Here is a 20,704-nt window from a genome sequence, read left to right as displayed (position 1 = left end):
AACCAAGGAATCTTCCTATCCGTTTCTTGTAAATCTACTAGCGTAAACTAAAGCTACTCAATTGAATGAACAAAAATACTCTACAAAAAAGGTAAATGCCTTTCAGTTGATGATTATAAGAATGGGGAATAATGAAATATGGTAGGTTTTAAAGAGTCGAACATTTCTTTGTCAACAAAAGCTATATTATCCATTCTCCCTTTTTTTCATCTCAGGGAGATTTTAATTTGCTTTGAAATAAACAATAATCAAATCTTTATGCTTTCCTATTAAAATTAACTGCTTCGATGAGCATTTTCAATTCTTTTGTCTGAAATCGCATGCTGTACAAAACCATTTTTATTATACCAAAATAGTTTTCACCGGAGCTTATAATCTGTCAATCGTTCGACAAACAGCAACGCTGCGTGTAATCACTACACTGCCTCATATTGTCATGTTTAATCGATGAATGTGTGGCTTTGTCAAGAAATTCAAAAGACACTGGTTGGTAAACTGCCATCCATCATTTCACGAGATTGGCTATTTACTATCTATTTTGGTATATTAGTATTCTATTTATGTGAATACGGCGGTAATATGCATGCGCTTTAGATTCCCAAGCCCAATTGACGTCTTTTCATAATTTAGCCAATCTATTTTCAGACAACTCTAATATGATTAAACAACCATCAAATTGAGTGGTTTCAACTCAACATGTAATCTAGCCATCGACAGCATTGGCAAGAATTAGTGTTCAACTTTATTCCATATGATATTCACGTGACAGCTAGAATCCTTCGTTTGGTTTTCAGTACAACTCCTTCCTTTTCAATTCTATCAAGACTCGCCATGATTGCAGAGGTCCTGGTCTGTACGATTATTGGATATGTGGTAAGCTTTTGTTCTAATATATACCAGTGTACTCGCATACTCGTAGAAATGTCCAGGAATTTGACTCTGAATTTAATGCCTACATCTTATTTTGAATGCCATGTTATTCACTGGACTCTGCAAACCGCCAATACGACGCATCTCACTCTGATAAAATCCAATCTAAAACGATATCGTAGTTATTTATGCTGGTCATTTTCATTAGGCCGTATCCTATACAACATTACCTTATTTACTTGAATTGGCTCAACTTTCCCTCGCTTAAATTTCGAAAGGGATTCGAAAGTCTTGGATATCGAGGTAGTCAACTCGCTACTTTTGACATCTCCTCTACATTCGATTAGATTGTATTGTAATTGGCCTACATCTAATAACTTGACTAATCTAGCTGGAAGTGTTCGCAATGTATCCATTAAAACAAGCGATGGTCTTACACTTGGCGGATGGCACATTCTTCCAAGAAAAGCAACTACAAATCCAACCCCTGGTCAAGCAGTACCGGATGATTCTGACCAACGCGCAGATCAATTGCTTAAATCTGCCGAGAGGGTGTACTTGTACTTTCATGGAAATGCTGGGAACCGAGCCACATTTCATCGCAACGATTTTTACAAGGTTTGTCAAGGCACCGTCAAAGCGTATTATGCACTGGTTGATATGCTTTCGACTCTGAAATACTAGTCGACTCGAGTGGTTGAACTAATTAATAGTGTGTGTTTTAATAACCATTTGTTTCTACAATAGATGATGTCGTCTCTCAGTGTTGATTCTCATGTTCTTGCTATTGATTATCGCGGATTTGGTGATTCTTCGTCAGCCGTTCCTACTGAAAAAGGACTCGCATTGGATAGTCTTGCTGCATACGAGTGGCTTGTTGCTCGCGGTGTTGCTCATACAAAGATCGTTCTGGTTGGTCACTCTCTTGGTACAGGTGTTGCCACAGATCTAGCCTACTACCTTACAAATTTGACAAAATCTCCATTGTTGCAGCTATTTGGTGGTTTGATTCTAGTATCTGGTTACGTATCTATTTGCGATGCTGCTATTGGATACCCCATGTTACCACTTTTAAAACCATTTCACGGATACCACATTACCGAATGCTGGATAAAGGAAAGGTTTGTTGATCACTGGGAAAGCGCGCAAAAGATCAGTGCAATCCGCACACCAATTTTGGTTATTCACGGTAAAGAAGATATTGAAATCAATCCATGGCAGGGGCGAGCACTGTTTCTTGAAGCTGCTGGTGGCCGACTGGGTCAGAAACTTGTTGATGATAATGGATACTGGCAACTCCGGGAATCTGCCTCCAAGTTTATGCCACATGAGTTGGACGGCGTGATGATTACCGATTTAGGCACGCATGAAGGTGACTTGTGGAGCGTAGAGGTGACTGCAAAGTCTGCTGATATTGCAGCAAATGCCACGACACCCAACGTTGCAAAACCAGCTGGGCCTGTATGGTTATTGGAAGTAGCTCATGGTGGACATAATACTCTTTCAAAATTCTTGGTTGTTAGCGATACCATTGAATCGTGGACCCATGAATGTCTTGATGCTGAGCTCAAGTCACACGGATCTTCCAATTGATCAGATTAATTTATGATTTATAGCTCTATAAAACCAATATCGGTTGTATTGAAAAATTGAAGGTTATTTAAGGATTTGTGGATTAATTCCGGTTTTAAAAATGTGGTTACAGCTGGAGATGAGAATGGGGAATATTTACATTTCAAGTCAATCTCGTCATATTTTGAAACCATTCTGATGGCATTAAACAGACTGTTGCAGCATTTCAACAACAGGAATTCCTTGTGAAACTGCACGATTGTTTTAGATTAGCATATACTATAAATGGAACGCTGAATATTGTATCATAACAAGACCAAATGAGTGATGTTGTTTTAGACTGAATCAAGAACAGCAGATTACTCGACAGGTCAGATTGTCGTTGCAGTATAAAAGACACGAGCAATAAATGCACATGCCATTCAAATCAATAATCTACCAATGAGTCAACATCACCAAGAATGGTAGTTGCTGACCGTTCTCATTACCTCTGTTTTCGTGCCCTCCATCACCAATCGTAAAAGTATCAACAAGACGAGATGGTGGCAGTTTGAAACAAGTGTGGTTTATAAAAAGGCTGATTGAATATGCTTTCATCTATTTGCCTATTTGTTAACCATTTGATCCAAACAGCAACCAATATGGTACTTGAATCCCCAAAACGCTGCTTCCAACATGCTGGTGGATCATCATCCATTTCATTTGAAGATGGCGTTGATAATGAAAAGAAGTCCATGTTGGTAGCATCAGAACCCATTGCAATCAACAGAGAGTCTGCTAGCAGCCAGATAGGTACATCAAAAGAAGTTGTTGACGTGCAAGTAGTTTAAATTAATCTCAATTCTTACCTTTGTAGGCAGTGATTTGAATCCACACTCGTCGCCTAAGCAAGTGAATAGAATGCGAGCACAGTTATCTTCGATTGTTTTTGGAGAGCAAGATACTGTTGCTAGTGAGAGATTGGCAACAGGGAACGCCACTCGACCAACTTTGGCTGCTTCCACCAATTCTGAAAACATGTCAAACACTCCAAATTATTCACAACATTCAACTCGTCGATATCCTCCAGGTGGTCATTCTTCTATAACTTTGGGTACAGATCCAATTGTTTGGCCAGAGCGTCAAGCACCACCAGCTTTTCCTCTCACTAGTCCTATACAATCCGTCAGCGTGCCTCAATCTATGCACAAGTCGTCCATCATCTTTGGCGATGCAGGCAAGCAACTCCCCGATCGCTTATACTCTCAAAGACTGTTTCCCTATAAGACAGCGAATGACACCATGAAATTTAACGATTTTTCTGATCATCACGACAACATGAGTAAGGTGGATCGAACATCTGCAAGACTTGATCCTGCAACTTTTGATCACGCTGCTGGACGTCGATCTGATCACCAGCACAGGTGTTGAAAGCTCGATGTAAAAGAAATACAAAATGAAATGCCAAGTTTATTTTTATTTTTAAAAGCGGAATAAAAGTGTAGTCTAATCTGCCTCAGTTCAAAATACCGATGTTTAACTGTCAAAACTAGGTGGTTCATCATACACCAAAACCTCGAATGGAGTCACGGAGCTCACTACAATTTGCATTATAGTAAATTTAATGAGTTGGCACTTGATAAAAACAGGTTTGATTAAAAGGCAATGCACTTACCCTCTGAATTACCAAAGGAAACGTTGCATCCATACATATGCGATCCAGCCTTACCAGGACAGAGACTCGTCCGACATTCAAAGGCATTGATCAAGACGTTTGGCATCCATCCACCAGATCCCGCAACGGTGCCAAGAAGTGATTCTTTCACCACAGCCCGAGAAATATATAAATGTTGACCATCAGCCTCGTATCCTCCTGGAATAGCGTCAGGAGGAACACCTGCCCCACTCAGGACCTTTACCCAACGAGATCCAGGAATTTGAGAAAGGATTTCCATGTCATCATCAATTTGGATTTCTTTTCCGCCCCATGGAATCAACGCACCCTTTGTATGATGGCCAATTTTGCCAATATGTAGTCCACCCTTATAATACACTCTGACGGTATACAGTGGCTCGCCATTTACATCCGTACCAGTCTGCCACGCACCTGGAGGAATAACGGTTTTAACTGCTGTTGAGTTGGACACTGTCAAGACTCTAGAAGTGGATGATTCAGACGGGGGTGGTATGGGAAGCGTAGCATGCGGATGATAAGGAATCCAAAAAGATAAAAAGTGGAATGGAGTAATATTTTTGAGTCCTTGAATTAAACGAACTGAAAGTTCAAACTGCACTGGGGTTGCACCTATGGATTTCCCGTATACAGCAATGTAATACCTCCCAGGTCCATCAATGAATCTACTGATTTGTTCCTCACTTCCATCCATTAATAAACATCGTGACTCTTCAGCCCGTTCGTAGAATAGCCAATTGGGTTTGTTGGGAGCTTTAGAGATATGGAGTCCAACGGCTTTATCAGACACGATGATGATACCGGGAATACCATGTTTGTTCACGCGATGACTCGCAAGTTGACCCTCGAGTGAGCCTTCTCCGACACCATCGTGATCACTGGCGTTTGAATCCGAATCATCAAGATTTACCATTGTAAGATCTGCATCATAGTCAAAGTAGAAGTAGGCAGTAGATTGAAACGCAACACATTTGTTGATGTATGATCCGATTTCAAGCTGCTGCCAATCTCCTGAATAGACCGATCCTTCGACGGTATAATGTGCATTTTTGGAAGATACGACAGATGTGGAGACAGAAGGTGCTCGAGGAAGAGCGCCTGGTTGAATTACAGACATATTGGAACGGACAATTTCGGTGGTTGCTTTAGAGTTGGAAAGGGATAGACCAGAAATATAGCTGTCGATACTAGCTTCATCAAAAGAAACACCAGTGGTGGATAGATTGTCAGGATGACTGGTAGTTTGAATGATCTGCAAGGCATTTGAGGTTGCTTGACAGATTTTTCCAGTGGCAGTCACAGCAGAAAAGGTGACGGAATATTCAATATCAAAGCCTGGAATGGATACACTGGGCAAGATTTGATCCATGAAATAGACTGCAAGTCGCTTCATTGCAGTTTCGCCAGCAGCAAATCTGCCAAAAGTGACGAGTTGAACCATGACAGTATCTTGAAACAGAACATCATGCATAGGATGGTCCGAGGTGATATCCAGAGTGTTTCCAACATCAGTATCGATTCTTACAAGGGCAGATACCTGGAGAGAGCAACGTTGAATATCGATGGAAGATTCGTTACGAACACAAAGGGATAGACAGAGAGCATCATTAGGGGAGAGAACAGAATGAGGAGCATTGAAGCCAACAGTAATGATGCCAGCAGTGCCTAATGGAAGAGTTTCTTCAGAGGAAAAGGGTGTTTGCTCAAAGGTCACAGAAGGAACTTGCAATGGAACAGAGGAGGAAGTGTGCTCAATGGATTCGTTCTGATGAGGGTTTTGAGAGGACTGTGAGGTCAAGGTAGTGGTGGCAACCAAAGTATAAGAAACGGAGAGTTTGGAGTCTTTCAAGACGGTGCAAATGGTAGGAGGAAGAGCAGCAGGCAAGCCTAATGAGAAAGCAAAGCCATTGTCCTGGAGAGTAGCAACGCATTGGTCTGTATGCAGCAGTCTTGACCATGAAGATGATTTGGATTCCAACGACAGTAAGCAGGAGAGTGTGACTGTTGGAGGAGAGCATCCAGCCAAGTCAAAGGAAACCTTGACTGTTCCAGTGATGCAAGTCTCTGCAGGTCTGAGTGGACAATGCAGGACAGAATCAATCACCAACATGAGTGATGTGGTTATCAATAATAATCCTGTTATCAATAATCCTGTTATCAGTAATCCTGACTGTTAATAATAATAATCCAGACTGTTATCAATAATAATCTTGCTTGTCAACATCAAAGTAAGAATCCATTCTATTAGTTGCCCATTTCATCATCAACAGTCAAACATTATTGCTTATCTGATTGCCATTCAACCAAGTCCTCGACATTGCACATCATGTCATATATTCTGCTGTCGTTTGTCTTTATGGGAATGGCTGCTGTTGTTGCTGTCTTGATAGACTACTTTGGGAATAGAAAGTCCTTTCCTTGGTATGTCTTGGCTGCCTGCTTCATCTCGTACTTCTTTCCATTCACAATCATCCTGATGTTGCCTCTGGATCTGGCTTCGGTATGTATTCCATCTGTTGTGGCTCATCCTACATACACTACTCAGCTTATGCATATATTAGACTAGATATAGAGACTGTTCATCCAACCCTCTCATTACAACACCATGCGACCTGCCACTAGCATATGTTTCTGAAGAATTCCTTTACAGATTCTGGGAAGTCGTTTATTGGATTACCTTTAATATTCAGATGTTTGTTGTTCCTATCATGCAAGGCTATGTCAGATCTGGCGAGCTGTCGTTTGGCCGTCGTTTGTGGTCTGGCATCAAGGACAATCTTATCTTTTATTGCATCTGTGGTTCTATTGGTTCTATATTTGTACTTTATGCTCTGTTTGCACTCCATATCTCTGCGTAAGTAATTTAAACTATCTTGCTCATTTTAACCAGCTCTAACTTTCCTGTTGGATTCTGCCAGGGAATATCTTCTTACGCTTGCAATCCCCGCAACCAACGCTTATGGTCTACTTCTTCTTACAATCCTAATGGGATATGGTCTTGTAGAAGTACCTCGTGGTCTGTGGTATAATGCCAACGTGTCTTGGGTATTACGCTATCTAGAAGTACAAGCCCCTAAATTAAAAGAAGCCTGTGTGGATTCTGAAACAGACATATATGATATTGCTCGGGTAATTAGGCTTGCTTCATACTTGTATACTCATTTCTACTGTGTTAACCTTTGATGTAAATCTACTAGTTGGTTGGTCATGCATCCCGAAAGATTGAAACGGGTGATGCGCTGCGACCTCTTGTAGACCAAATGATGGAAAAGGTGGTTGTGTTGTATTGGTAAAGCATATGTTTTGGCATCCATCTGACAATCCTGTGATGTTAGTGCCCTCTTGCTCTTCAGCAACGCAGCGCTGCCGAGGAAGAAGACGACCTTCCAAATTCATTTACTCGTGATAAGCTCATTGATCTTCATGCTCGTATTAAATATGCTGCATTTTTAAGTGAGCGAGACCAGGCGTAAGTTTGAATGTTAAACTTTACTTTTCTCAATCTACTGGAAAGTTACTGAGTATTACCCTATCTGTCATTTCAACTTGATAGCCTACTGAAATACCTTGAGCAGAATGCGTTTTTGTGTCAGGACATTATTGCCAACTACGGAAACAGCAGCCGGTACGATTCTATTTGGCTTTTGATGCATTTATTCAATATCAACACTCACGTATTGCATTTGTTTCAGTCGATTCAAATCATGCTTTATCTCTGTGTCAGAGACTGACAAATATGCAGACCTGAAGCTACAGGCGTATTGGTGGTGGTTTGTGTGGATTAGGCCAATCGCCATGCGATCACTCAGTGTGATGTGTGTGATTGCATCCCTGTTAGTCATTTGGTCTGAATCTACTTTTCAGTTCACTTCAGTTACTCTCTCAATTCCTGCTCTCATTGTCGAACCAGGAAACATCAGCTATGGATCTTTAGAAGTAAGTTTTTAAACACGACTACATGGATAGGTCTGTCAAAAAGGCTGGCTATATCCAACATATCACTAATCTTGTTTTTCAATACAGATTTTGGCCATTGGGTTTGTATGCTACATGTGTACCTGTACATACTCTACTTTGCTTACCATCAACATATTTGAATATTACAAAATGGTTCCTGAACATCACACAAACGAAGTGTCACTGTTGTTTGTTGGAGCATATCTCTGGTAATTTACAACACTTTTATTGCATCGCTTTGTCATTGACTGCATAATAATTTACTATATAAAACAGGCTGACACGTTTAAATTTTATTTTGTATTGCAACATCTAGCAAACTTACATTTCCATTATGCTACAACTTTTTGAATATGGGAGGGTTAGCTGAGGGCGTTTCCCGCAAAAACTCTACAATGGTAGATTATTCTTCATCTCCTGTGTTTATTCAGGTAGGATATTGGATATGCTGAACACGATACAATGGCTATTGAGTGATTTGTTATCCATTGCAATGTATGTCTTGTTTAAAAATCAATTCTAACCTTGCATGCATTTTGTGTGCATCTAGTATTTTGGTCCTGCAGTTAATCTTACGCCGCTGTTTGGAGCTGGATATAACGACTGGGTAGCTCATCTTGTTTTAATCACATGTGTAGTTATTAGTTTGAATCTTCATGGTCGCATCTTGCGTTTCTTCCGTATGGAAAATTACTTTTACGAAACAATCAAGCCCAATAATACGGATGTGGAAGAGGGCCAGAGCATTATATCCCAAGGTATGTGGTGTCGAAGCCACCATTTTGGTAAATCTATCTACCACTAAACACACACTTTTATTAGCACGGACTCTGGCAGAGAGAAAGTTGCAACGTGGTGGTACAACAGATACTTCTAGATTCTCTAGATCAGAGCCACGTGCACGTAACGCTCGCGAGCTACTGGATCGATACAAGAATTCTGCGGCCAATTCTAATACAACTCCAAATCGATCTGACACCCATGCAACGCTTTCAGGCTCGAGTAGAGCATCTGACAATGGTGGTGCTGCAGTTTCTATTTCTGACACAGCCCAACATAACACATCCAAAAAATCAAACAACCTACTGCAAGGGTTTGCTGGAGTGTCTGCCTTTTTCACACCAAAAAATGGATCGGCATCAACATCAATTGGCGATGGATCTAGATCTGCATATCAAAAACTAGATCAGCAGCAAGATGAAGAGTCTGCAAGTGTGTCTAATTCTGGTGGCCGATCAGCACGCAAGTTTGGTGTGACCAACAACTTATTTGCATCTTCTCAAAGAAATGGTGGAAAGAGTGAAACCGGAAAGTCGACGCAGGGAACAAAATCGTCAACTGTAAAGCGAGGAGGGTTGTTTGATGATGTGTAAAAAGTGCAACTGCACACACTTTTGAGACTTTTATCCAATAAAGGCTAAACTTATTTAAATTTAGTAGCGTATTTTAACGTGCTGTATTTTACAATGTTTTAAAATAATGAAAATGCGTCTACTCCCAGCCCACGTAGGAGCATCATGTAGTGTGTAAGTATACCGATGAATATCGGTAGGGCAACTAAGTAAAGCGTTGAATCAAAAAAATGTCAATGCATTCACAATCTTCACTTGGCAAAAGGATATCAACAGTTTGTGCAAACACTACATACTAAAATATATAAAAAAGGTTCCATGGCGAGATTTCTTTTTAGTTGTATCAAGTCTTCGTTGCAGCTCGTTCAGCTAAACAAGTGTAACATAGTAATTCAATAAACCCAATGTATATGTATTCATATACAATATAAAAGACTGCGTACTTACCACATCATGCTTTTCTGACAAGATCGCAGCTCGATCATCTAATCGGTATTGCAACTGCGACAATTTCTCTAATGATTTTAAATGCATTTGCTCTGACCTGCTATGCCGCTCCATGATTTCTATATTTCGCTGTTGCGATTCGTTAAGTTGACAGAGTAATTCCTACTCATCCAGTCAACACAGAATGAGATGCGATCCAACTAAACCATAGCAGCACTCGCTTTATATATTTGGCAAATCAGCATACCGTATTTTTTAGCTCTAGATTTCGAAACTGACGAGCAATGGATTGTATTTTGGCTGCTTTGGTTTGGATTACAGCCTAGAGTGGTAGTGAGAAAATACGGATGACAGGGTTAGCAAGACACGGAGCACACCAATACAATAATGGATTTGATAATCAAGTCTACGTGTACCTCCATGGCAATGATTTTCGACTTGAACCTATCTGACATGGTAGAAAAATTGCGCAACTGCTCGACAACTCTAATCGAATCAAGAATAGTGCAGATTGAGTGTGATGAGAATGGGATGAAATGGCCATGTATATTCATAATACGATGCATGGGTTCACTCGAAAACCAGAAAGATTTGAATCGACTGCTCAACATGAATATGAATTACCCATTTAAAGTAAGCTGAGAACCATGTAGATCAGAAGTTCGAGAAAGAGCATCAGTGACTGACATGCTTGAGATTCTCTGCATGGAATCAGACAGCGGAGCTGTAGTGTTGCCATGAGATATCTTTTGAAATAATACAAGAGAGTCCCAGTATCGAGACAATTCCGACTTTTGTTTAGCATCAGAACAGAGATATAGATGAACTCCAGAAGCTGTATTGAATTGAATAGCAGGGATCAAGGATGGATTCTGTTCTCCTAAGCCAGACATGAACAGTAACGATGGTTGAGTAAGCCGAGACAACTCAACAGGACCAACTCCAAGAATGAATACCTAAAAAATGACCAATATCTATGAATGTAACTTGGTCAATGCTTCCTAGAACAGACCATTGGGATGGAACCAAGTCGGGATTTGTACAAGTGTTTTTGACCGAGTAACAGAGCGAAGAAAGAGTGATTGACAGCACAACATCGGATTGTGGCTGCAGAGTAGGAGATAATTGAGTGACGCTGAACAGACGGCTGAGTGTGAGGCCATTGACTGGAACTGTTAGAGTTGCTGCAGTCATCGTGTTGTAAATGGAAATCAAGTTTTCCAAATCTGATATTCTTGAGCACGACTCGATGGTAACGCATGGCATGAGATTGTCATGCGATTGTCATGTTAATTCAGTCACTGAAACTTGTCTTGTTGAAACCAGATGTCTTACAGCGCTTCTGCAGGAGAATTCACTGTTCAGGACAATGCAACGCAGTCTTCGACTGCCGGTTCTTCCTTGCAAATGGCAATGTCCGATCCTCATCGAACTGAGAAAGAAGGCAGCGACTCTTCTGAAGATGAATCTCCTGAAATCAGTCAGAAACAAATGGTCGTCACTGCAAAGTACATTTCATCGCTTGATCCAGAGGTAGTTGACTGGCAATCCGCATTGGAATTCACCATCTTATTGTCGTTGCTTGAGCATTCTTCATATGAAACTATTGTAACAAATATTACTGTAAAACTAGCTTGTCAATCGCAAGGTTTGTGAGCTTGTCCGATTCGCACTGTTTATGGAAAGTAGTCGAACTCCCATCAGACGAAAAGATATCATCACAAAAGGTTTGGATTCATTCGACCTATTCAAACAGTATATCTTGCAACCAACCCACTGGCTTGTTTTTCATTCTATTTCAACTAGTTCTCAAGGAGTATTCAAAGGGATTTCCTATATTTGTTCAGCGAGCTAGAGAGATGCTGCAGCATCTGTTTGGAATGGACATGGTAGTACTTCCTACCAAACGATTCCGTCGTAATCGCAAACCTGGTCCCACTGCATCTCAAGGTGATTTGGATTCCATCTTATTCTCAGATTCAGATGTCATCTAAATCTAACCAACTCTTGTACAATCGGGGCTCGTGTAAAATATCGCTAAAACAGGCTCATCCACTACAAATTCATGGATGCTTAAATCCATTTTAACAGAGAAACAGCGAACTACTGCCTTGACAATAAGATCTTTAGATGCACAGCACATGACACTACTCACTATTATTTTGGCCTTCATTCATGCAAACTCACGGTCGATGCGTGAAGGTATTGTTTTGTGGATTATAATACTGTTACTCCTGTTGCTCATTGTCATGCTGCGGATTGATCTGTCTAGGCACGCTTTATATGCATCTCAAAGAACTTGGAATTGACCGGAATACGACACACCCTGTGTTTGGCAGCATCGAGGCCGAGCTTAAACAATATACTAAACTAGGTTATCTTGAAACCTCTAAAATTCGTACTGGTGAGGGCGAAACCAACAACTATATTTGGGGTTCACGAGCTATTGTCGAGTTTTCAGAATCAATGATAGTTCGATTCATCACAGAGGTAAGCAGCATGTTCTGCTCTGAATCTAAAACTATGCTTGATCATTTACGCATGATATATATGCATCGGTGTATTGTTTATACTTTGTATATAGATGTATCCCCGCTTGGATGATGCTGGTCGTCGTAGACTTGCAATTGACGTGGAAAGAAATGCTGGCAGTGTATAATCTAGCTACTGATTAATGAACTAATGATTTACATGCTGCATGACTGTATTTTTATCCAGAAACCCATTGTTTTTATAAACATCATTTTCAAATGCATGTCATAAGATAAAACCGTGTTCAAATCCATATTCTATATAATTGAAACCGTTTATTTCAAGATCAGTATTTGATTACTCTTCACACGTCTGCTTGTTTCAGGAATGATCCATAGAACACATATTTTATGCACGCTTCAGATCCACATCAACTTGATGGTTTAAAAAACTACCAATTGGAATTCTCAATTCAAAATTGTTTTTTTCTCAACAGATCCTGATCAAGGACTCGCTGCTCACTCACGGTGCGAACCTTGTTTGGCGCGTCCATAAATGTCTGAATCCCGCCAAGCTTACACTGTTCACTTGGTAGGATAAGAATATTGAATTGGCGTTTGGTGCTTGTGCGAGGAGTATTGACATAAGCGGTATGCATTTCACTTGAATACTGAAATCCAGTGGATGATGGTTGGGCCAATGTGTCAATATGGGCTGATTTACCAGGATGATGAAAAGTGTAATCATCTAATTCTGGAGGCTGAAAATCACCCGCATAAGTTGATGTCATCATAGTGCTATAATAAAGTACATCACGTCTGGTTTACTTTAAATTCTACTGTTTCAAATTCAATACAAGTATATACCTTTCAATTTGAGGTTTTTTTCTATCAGATGTTTGATCCAGTTTGCTATGGTTGAATCACCATCAGTAAAATTACCCATTTTATTTGTCAGCGTATCAGATTAAATCAATTTGCTGCAAACCTCTAGCATATCATTTATAATGCAAAACTCACAGTTTACGATTTTGAAGCTGGTGTATATTTTCAACCTTTAAAAACCATCTGCGATCACGAACCTGAACGTTTTTTTCTTTATTTCGTCGTATCTCTTGAGTTTTGTCGGTAAAATCAACGCAGTTGGTGGTTACAAACATGTCCTGGATATGCATATCATAAATGTATAGTTGGTTAGTAGATTACTTTTGAATGAGATGGCATGGACGCGAATTGAAGACTATGAATAAAATGTTAATGGTACATCCTGATGCAAATATTCGAATGCTACTCATTGACTCGACAAAAATGAACGTGGGAGTGTTGTTGGATATGGTAGTGTACCTACAGTATGTCCATAATCCCAAACTCCGGGAGACTCTAAAGACTTGTGATGCTTTGGTGGCATTTTCTTCAAGTATCCAAATCAAAAAGGTAATGAATATAAATTGTAGTTTGTGTCAAAATAGTTTATTTGATTTTTAAACAGTCTCGTGCCTTTGAGTTGAATTCGGTTATATTTATTGTGAATATCTAGTTGATAGCACGGAATAGTCTACTGAAAGTGTCTACCGTATTCATGTACAATAATACATTGCATATCATGCCAAACTACGTAATACACTGTCAGTTTCATCAAATGGTAATTCACACCAAACTGATTGGTCTTTGTGTTTGTTTTGTATATAGCTGGACAAATGTCCATTTTCCAATCCTTCTTTTGTACAACTCCAGCATTACAACTAGATACTGTGGTTGGCATGGAATCAACTGTTGCATTACTGGGACGTGCGATCACTGTTTCTTCAACTAGAACGCGAATGTATCTGCAAGTTTCTAGGTTACAATATGAGGTTGTCACAGTTTGATTGACAGCATCAAAACAGTCAATACAATATATATATTGCAATACAAGAGTCTGGTGATTGCACAGTGCATGGTTATACCAAATGAAAAAGGGACAATTTCAATTCGAAACTACAGTCTGATGTTTTCAAGAGTTGAGAATGTGTATTCAAGAAACAGTCGATATCTGATAGGAAAGTACAACGAATATTTAAGCATTGTTTATTCCAAAGTAGAATACAGAGTGACTGCAAAATAAATATAGGTGTTCCATTTTACGTGAATATGGCTGTAAAAGATAAACTACAAATATCAGCCAAAGCCAACCTAGTGAGTCAAGGTGTTTATAAAGAATTGTGTAGTGGATATCTAATAAAAGGGTATTGATAAAACACAAAATCAGGCCTTCTTTTTCGTACTTGAGCGTCGTCGAGCAGCAGACTGTTCCCGTCTTCTTAAAAATGATGCGCGATACTCCTGCATACCATCCTGAAACTCTCTTGGCACTTTACGACTAAACACAATCTTTCCACTTGACTCCTGAAATGTCATATTGAAAGGCTTGAGTGTTTTATTACACCGCGCAACAAATCTAGGTACAATTTAAACTCGACAAATATTAGCCTAAAGTTTGATCAACATTGGAGTTGTATATTACTGTATAAAATCAAATACGGTGCATCATACGTTTCTTGCGTCAATAGTTTTGTTTTGTACATTCCGCTAGCAAAAAAGATCAGAGTGATGGAGCATGAGCATATAAATACCAATGCGCTCCATGGAGTATGTTGTGGTTGTGTGCCCGAGTGTGGATCTGTACTTGGTTCAAATACAGGAATCTCTGAATTGTAGAATATGTAGGCTGATCCAAAAAGTGTAAGCAGCAGAGCAACCAGAAATACTATATGGGTAGTACAATAAGTCGATGAGATCAATTGAAGATTATGTTAGCGAATTGGGTCACAAGAAATAGATTAGCATTGCTAATACCATTTCAAAATTCACTTTGTTTGAAATACTATTATTTATAGATTTAAAATCAAAATAGGAATATAATAGATGGACTGAGCTGAACTGGAAGGCATTACCTTTCCATCGCAGCGTGGCTCCACGAATCCGAGTCATATTGGACTGCAGTCGCTCCTCAAACATGATCAGGTCTATCCAAATTTCATTATCAAGAAACAAGTATGAAAGATACAGTAATAAAAAAGATTAAAAGATATGTTTTTTAGACAATCGATAGTATGCCGTATTTAGCTTAAACCACCAAAATAACATGAAAACCAGCACCTCGAAATGACCGCTCGTTGTTGAGGCTATCTCCAAGCCTTCGTTCAGGAGAAATAGTATCTAGACCACTTGACTGCTTTTTAAATATCTTCTGCTGTGACTGAGGTTGCTCCACATCACTGATAGACGATTCTGTCATGCCCGTGGTAATTGGCATGGTGATGTTTCTGGCAATGTTGAACAATTGCCATCAGATTGAACGACTCTACTCATCACGTGATACAACTAGCAACAATGAGAATGAAAATGAGAATGGTCAGCAACTACCATTCTTGGTGATGTTGACTCATTGGTAGATTATTGATTTGAATGGCATGTGCATTTATTGCTCGTGTCTTTTATACTGCAACGACAATCTGACCTGTCGAGTAATCTGCTATTCTTGGTTCAGTCTAAAACAACATCACTCATTTGGTCTTGTTATGATACAATATTCAGCGTTCCATTTATAGTATATGCTAATCTAAAGCAATCGTGCAGTTTCACAAGGAATTCCTGTTGTTGAAAGGCTGCAACAGTCTGTTTAATGCCATCAGAATGGTTTCAAAATATGACGAGATTGGCTTGAAATGTAAATATTCCCCATTCTCATACCTTTTGTCTTCAGTTGTAAGCGCAATCAAAGCCTGCATTCAATTCTTGCAAGCTGCAGATCTGGATCCTAGCCACTGATTGTCATTGGATACCTATCAAAAATGGAACACTGTCTTGCAGTCACTCTGTATTCTACTTTGGAATAAACAATGCTTAAATATTCATTGTACTTTCCTATCAGATATCGACTGTTCTTGAATACACATTCTCAACTCTTGAAAATATCATACTGTAGTTTCGAATTGAAATTGTCCCCTTTCATTTGGTATAACCATGCACTGTGCAATCACCAGACTCTTGTATTGCAATATATATATTGTATTGACTGTTTTGATGCTGTCAATCAAACTGTGACAACCTCATATTGTAACCTAGAAACTTGCAGATACATTCGCGTTCTAGTTGAAGAAACAGTGATCGCACGTCCCAGTAATGCAACAGTTGATTCCATGCCAACCACAGTATCTAGTTGTAATGCTGGAGTTGTACAAAAGAAGGATTGGAAAATGGACATTTGTCCAGTTATATACAAAACAAACACAAAGACCAATCAGTTTGGTGTGAATTACCATTTGATGAAACTGACAGTGTATTACGTAGTTTGGCATGATATGCAATGTATTATTGTACGTGAATACGGCAGATAACATTTAAACCACTCACTTTATTTTTTAAAACAAATATGATTATCAAAACTATATTGGCTACGTGTACTAATTTAGAGAGGGATATAGGATGACAGCACTAGGATTTATTCGACAGTTTGAAAAACTTGAGATGAATCCAACATTCACTCTCATTTCCAAGAAAATTCGTAACGCACCAATTGAAAACGGCAGATGCAAAAATATCACTGATCAATCATTGAATGATGCATGTTTTTTCTTTTCCTCGTCGCTTGTATGCCTCCAAGTATTTGAGCTGTCGTGCATTAATTGCTCCTCGCCGTCTTTCTCGGATATAAATGACCGAGTCAAGCGGAGCCATTCCCGCTTCAATCAAAGCCATTGCTACAAGTACTGGAGCTCTGAAATATAGTAGTATTTAAATAGTATGTAAAATTAAACTTTAGAACACATGTTGATATAAAAGATTGTTTGACTGAATAGATTAAAGTAACAGTATACGGATTTTTAAATACGGCAAAGCTTAAACATTTCAATAATGGCGGGTACTATAACTCTACCTTCCTAGTCCAGCAACACAATGCACGCCAATGCATGATAAGTCCAATGGTGATGGCGATGGAGACTTGTCGTCCTTTTTATCTTTTGAGAATCGCTGCATGACAAGGTTGAGCCAAGCATGCACAATACTGTCAGATGGTGCTTCTCCGTCCGGAAAAGGCCAATCCTAATATTCGATACAATTTGAGATGTTCCAATTATAATTATGAAAGTTTTGGAAAAACAAAAAGTAATTAGAGTCGAAGCTAGATTTAAACTTTGAAATATATTGCAGCCAACTCGATGGTTTTTACTCGAGACATTTATAGAGCAAATGACTTACATGCACTTTGATGCCAACCTTTTCTAAAGCACCTCGATCATAAGTCGAATCACAAACCCGAACTACATCAGTCACATTGTGATTTTGAAACTCCTTGATATACAGGTCGATGATGCGATCTGAAGGAGCATCAAACACCAAGAATCTCAAGTGTTTAAACTCGATCAATGTAGGCTGATTGGCAAGTCTAGCCGATGTTGCGTTGCTGTTGGATGCAGTATGTTGCCTATGGGGCTGGGATGGAGGATGAAGTTGGTTGTTGGTCTGCAACATTAGCAAGTATAGAATTAGCTATTGTTTTGGTTCAGTGATTGGAATGAATGGTAGTCCTTTGAGTCTATATTATAATCAAGGGTTCGGCAGGTACAATATGAATTATTAGTATAACAGTTTAAACTGATTCGATAGATTGGGTGTTTACAAGTAGCAGATTTGGAATTGCTTTGAATAGAGGATATAATCGTGGATGTAAGTTTTAGTTTTGGAATGTGTGAAGTTTACAAATTCACCCGAGTTGTAAATACAGCCTTATTCACGTACAATAATACATTGCATATCATGCCAAACTACGTAATACACTGTCAGTTTCATCAAATGGTAATTCACACCAAACTGACTGGTCTTTGTGTTTGTTTTGTATATAGCTGGACAAATGTCCATTTTCCAATCCTTCTTTTGTACAACTCCAGCATTACAACTAGATACTGTGGTTGGCATGGAATCAACTGTTGCATTACTGGGACGTGCGATCACTGTTTCTTCAACTAGAACGCGAATGTATCTGCAAGTTTCTAGGTTACAATATGAGGTTGTCACAGTTTGATTGACAGCATCAAAACAGTCAATCCAATATATATATTGCAATACAAGAGTCTGGTGATTGCACAGTGCATGGTTATACCAAATGAAAAAGGGACAATTTCAATTCGAAACTACAGTCTGATATTTTCAAGAGTTGAGAATGTGTATTCAAGAAACAGTCGATATCTGATAGGAAAGTACAACGAATATTTAAGCATTGTATGTTCCCAAAATAAAGACAGTAACTGAAGGATAGTGTTCCATTTTACGTGAATATGGCTGTAAAAGATAAACTACAAATATCAGCCAAAAACGGCCAACAGACACAAACAGAAGTGCCATTGTAGTGATGGTTACTCCAACATGGGAAAGAATAGTGCTAGTTCGCAATGGTAGTTTTCCAGTCATACATAGTAGCGGATAGTTAGAATGACTTACACAAAGTCAGAGGGGATTGACACTGTAACAGGAGTAATTGGGCTGGTTGATAGATGGACAAAGTCTAGAGTTCAAACTTTGGTTGCGTGATTTGAATTGTCATTAGTGGCAACTCGATATTATGGCAGGGGTGGATTTGCAGCCATTCATCAGCATCGAGTATCGAAGCCAATACAAACTGCAAATGTCATCCACATTTCTACTGACAAAACACTTTGCTGGGTTTGTATAGCTGGAATCTTCAAATGCCAATTTGTTTGCAAGACTACAAAGCAGTGTTGGGCAGATTGACATCTGCAAAGCTGGTAGTTCTATAGTTGCATCTGTAAACTATGTGGTTGATAAAACAAGCCAAGTCCTACCCAGTTTAGATTATATCTCCGGGTAATGATATCGTTGGAAAATGTTTGAATAGACCAACAGGTTGCATCAGTTCAATCAAGTTTAAATCCGAGCAGGCTGGCGTAAAGCTTCCTCAATTGTCTGGTTGCTTTGGAGTGCCATGCTCTGGATGGCACTTGCTTTGGGTTTAACCGACTGGATGGGATCTGTTTTATCTATATTACGCTGTGCTCATGTGAAATGGAACACTGTCTTGCAGTCACTCTGTATTCTACTTTGGAATAAACAATGCTTAAATATTCGTTGTACTTTCCTACCAGATATCGACTGTTTCTTGAATACACATTCTCAACTCTTGAAAATATCAGACTGTAGTTTCGAATTGAAATTGTCCCTTTTTCATTTGGTATAACCATGCACTGTGCAATCACCAGACTCTTGTATTGCAATATATATATTGGATTGACTGTTTTGATGCTGTCAATCAAACTGTGACAACCTCATATTGTAACCTAGAAACTTGCAGATACATTCGCGTTCTAGTTGAAGAAACAGTGATCGCACGTCCCAGTAATGCAACAGTTGATTCCATACCAACCACAGTATCTAGTTGTAATACTGGAGTTGTACAAAAGAAGGATTGTAAAATGGACATTTGTCCAGCTATATACAAAACAAACACAAAGACCAGTCAATTTGGTGTGAATTACCATTTGATGAAACTGACAGTGTATTACGTAGTTTGGCATGATATGCAATGTATTATTGTACGTGAATACGGCAGAAAAAGTAACATCAAAACAAACTCAAGTTCAACCATGCCAATCTAATATTTTTATAGAAAACTTTAAAGATGGATAGCAATCAGGATATTCCTGATCCAAACGCACTCGGAATACATGCTTCCTTGTATAGATTCAATGGTACTTTGTTTGAACGTGTACTTGAAAGTTAGTATACTATATATTTGTCCATTGTAACTGGTATGCAAACACCCTTGCAGTATCGACATTGAACTACATTACTGCATATACAAAGATAATTATTTAATAAATACACGAGTTTTGCAGTGTTTTCCCTTACAACATGATGGGAAGATCTGACAACTTGACACTAATAACTTGGCTCTAATAGTATGGGATCCAAGACTCCGAGCTTTTGATTCAAGGATTAGGCGCGTCGTGCTTGCAGCCATCATCGAATACAACTCAATTTTCAACTTACCTATATTCCTAACCAAGGTACTGCTATAACCACAAAACAGCTCCATCAAATTTGGAGTATATAACCGTCGCCTTGTTTTTGCTTAGACCAGCCACCTTTTTGTTTGTTTATTCAGCTTTTGTCACTGGGTTTATACTGAACAGGAGCGTGTTTTCTGCTGTTCAACCTTGTAGCTGATTATACGTTTATATCTGATTTTCCAAAGTTTACAGCAGTCAATTTAAAGTAGCTGGAATTAGCTCAATTAGACCAAGCATACAGGCTCATTTCTTACACTCAATCACACACATTTACATCTGGCAGAAAATATACAAAGC

The 20,704-nt window shown here is 39.1% G+C and overlaps 9 protein-coding genes across 9 annotated transcripts; 4 read left to right on the top strand and 5 right to left on the bottom strand.

Moving 5' to 3' along the window:
• Positions 1–831: 831 nt before the first annotated feature.
• On the top strand, positions 832–2,547 carry BATDEDRAFT_34873 (uncharacterized protein; the record flags this gene model as incomplete). The annotated part of the gene is made up of 4 exons (XM_006677964.1): positions 832–873; positions 1,053–1,173; positions 1,262–1,488; positions 1,618–2,547. The coding sequence occupies 4 exons, from the start codon at positions 832–834 to the stop codon at positions 2,461–2,463; spliced, it is 1,236 nt and encodes a 411-aa protein (XP_006678027.1). The 3' UTR covers positions 2,464–2,547.
• A 536-nt stretch (positions 2,548–3,083) lies between these two features.
• BATDEDRAFT_24180 (uncharacterized protein) lies at positions 3,084–3,852 on the top strand (the record flags this gene model as incomplete). The annotated part of the gene is made up of 2 exons (XM_006677866.1): positions 3,084–3,234; positions 3,299–3,852. The coding sequence occupies 2 exons, from the start codon at positions 3,084–3,086 to the stop codon at positions 3,850–3,852; spliced, it is 705 nt and encodes a 234-aa protein (XP_006677929.1).
• Positions 3,853–3,878: 26 nt separating this feature from the next.
• Positions 3,879–6,224, bottom strand: BATDEDRAFT_87561 (uncharacterized protein; the record flags this gene model as incomplete). The annotated part of the gene is made up of 2 exons (XM_006678103.1): positions 3,879–4,019; positions 4,097–6,224. 2 exons carry the CDS (start codon positions 6,222–6,224, stop codon positions 3,958–3,960), a joined length of 2,190 nt encoding a protein of 729 aa, XP_006678166.1. The 3' UTR covers positions 3,879–3,957.
• Positions 6,225–6,387: 163 nt separating this feature from the next.
• Positions 6,388–9,500, top strand: BATDEDRAFT_34872 (uncharacterized protein). Its single transcript, XM_006677963.1, has 11 exons — positions 6,388–6,614; positions 6,676–6,968; positions 7,033–7,243; positions 7,312–7,386; positions 7,450–7,583; positions 7,668–7,739; positions 7,900–8,050; positions 8,138–8,280; positions 8,388–8,502; positions 8,622–8,829; positions 8,894–9,500. Exons 1-11 carry the CDS (start codon positions 6,441–6,443, stop codon positions 9,442–9,444), a joined length of 2,127 nt encoding a protein of 708 aa, XP_006678026.1. The 5' UTR covers positions 6,388–6,440; the 3' UTR covers positions 9,445–9,500.
• Positions 9,501–9,711: 211 nt separating this feature from the next.
• On the bottom strand, positions 9,712–11,064 carry BATDEDRAFT_87901 (uncharacterized protein; the record flags this gene model as incomplete). Its single annotated transcript, XM_006678102.1, has 6 exons — positions 9,712–9,792; positions 9,871–10,032; positions 10,118–10,192; positions 10,287–10,356; positions 10,495–10,750; positions 10,827–11,064. The coding sequence occupies 6 exons, from the start codon at positions 11,062–11,064 to the stop codon at positions 9,712–9,714; spliced, it is 882 nt and encodes a 293-aa protein (XP_006678165.1).
• A 74-nt stretch (positions 11,065–11,138) lies between these two features.
• Positions 11,139–12,688, top strand: BATDEDRAFT_87559 (uncharacterized protein). The gene is made up of 6 exons (XM_006678206.1): positions 11,139–11,403; positions 11,504–11,597; positions 11,677–11,820; positions 11,917–12,072; positions 12,143–12,360; positions 12,455–12,688. Exons 1-6 carry the CDS (start codon positions 11,197–11,199, stop codon positions 12,527–12,529), a joined length of 894 nt encoding a protein of 297 aa, XP_006678269.1. The 5' UTR covers positions 11,139–11,196; the 3' UTR covers positions 12,530–12,688.
• Positions 12,689–12,814: 126 nt separating this feature from the next.
• BATDEDRAFT_24176 (uncharacterized protein) lies at positions 12,815–13,749 on the bottom strand (the record flags this gene model as incomplete). The annotated part of the gene is made up of 4 exons (XM_006677865.1): positions 12,815–13,139; positions 13,209–13,253; positions 13,362–13,504; positions 13,690–13,749. 4 exons carry the CDS (start codon positions 13,747–13,749, stop codon positions 12,815–12,817), a joined length of 573 nt encoding a protein of 190 aa, XP_006677928.1.
• Positions 13,750–14,406: 657 nt separating this feature from the next.
• BATDEDRAFT_87558 (uncharacterized protein) lies at positions 14,407–15,636 on the bottom strand (the record flags this gene model as incomplete). The annotated part of the gene is made up of 4 exons (XM_006678101.1): positions 14,407–14,778; positions 14,874–15,087; positions 15,275–15,346; positions 15,480–15,636. The coding sequence occupies 4 exons, from the start codon at positions 15,634–15,636 to the stop codon at positions 14,586–14,588; spliced, it is 636 nt and encodes a 211-aa protein (XP_006678164.1). The 3' UTR covers positions 14,407–14,585.
• A 1,169-nt stretch (positions 15,637–16,805) lies between these two features.
• BATDEDRAFT_19332 (uncharacterized protein) lies at positions 16,806–17,988 on the bottom strand. The gene is made up of 3 exons (XM_006677754.1): positions 17,583–17,988; positions 17,260–17,426; positions 16,806–17,100 (listed from the first exon to the last, which is right to left on the bottom strand). Exons 1-3 carry the CDS (start codon positions 17,853–17,855, stop codon positions 16,935–16,937), a joined length of 606 nt encoding a protein of 201 aa, XP_006677817.1. The 5' UTR covers positions 17,856–17,988; the 3' UTR covers positions 16,806–16,934.
• Between the last annotated feature and the right edge of the window lie 2,716 nt (positions 17,989–20,704).

This window comes from Batrachochytrium dendrobatidis (genome assembly GCF_000203795.2).
Source record: "Batrachochytrium dendrobatidis JAM81 unplaced genomic scaffold BATDEscaffold_4, whole genome shotgun sequence".
Taxonomy (NCBI): Eukaryota; Fungi; Chytridiomycota; class Chytridiomycetes; order Rhizophydiales; genus Batrachochytrium; species Batrachochytrium dendrobatidis.
Note: the sequence above shows the minus strand (reverse complement) of the source record. Positions and strands in the feature narration are given on the sequence as shown.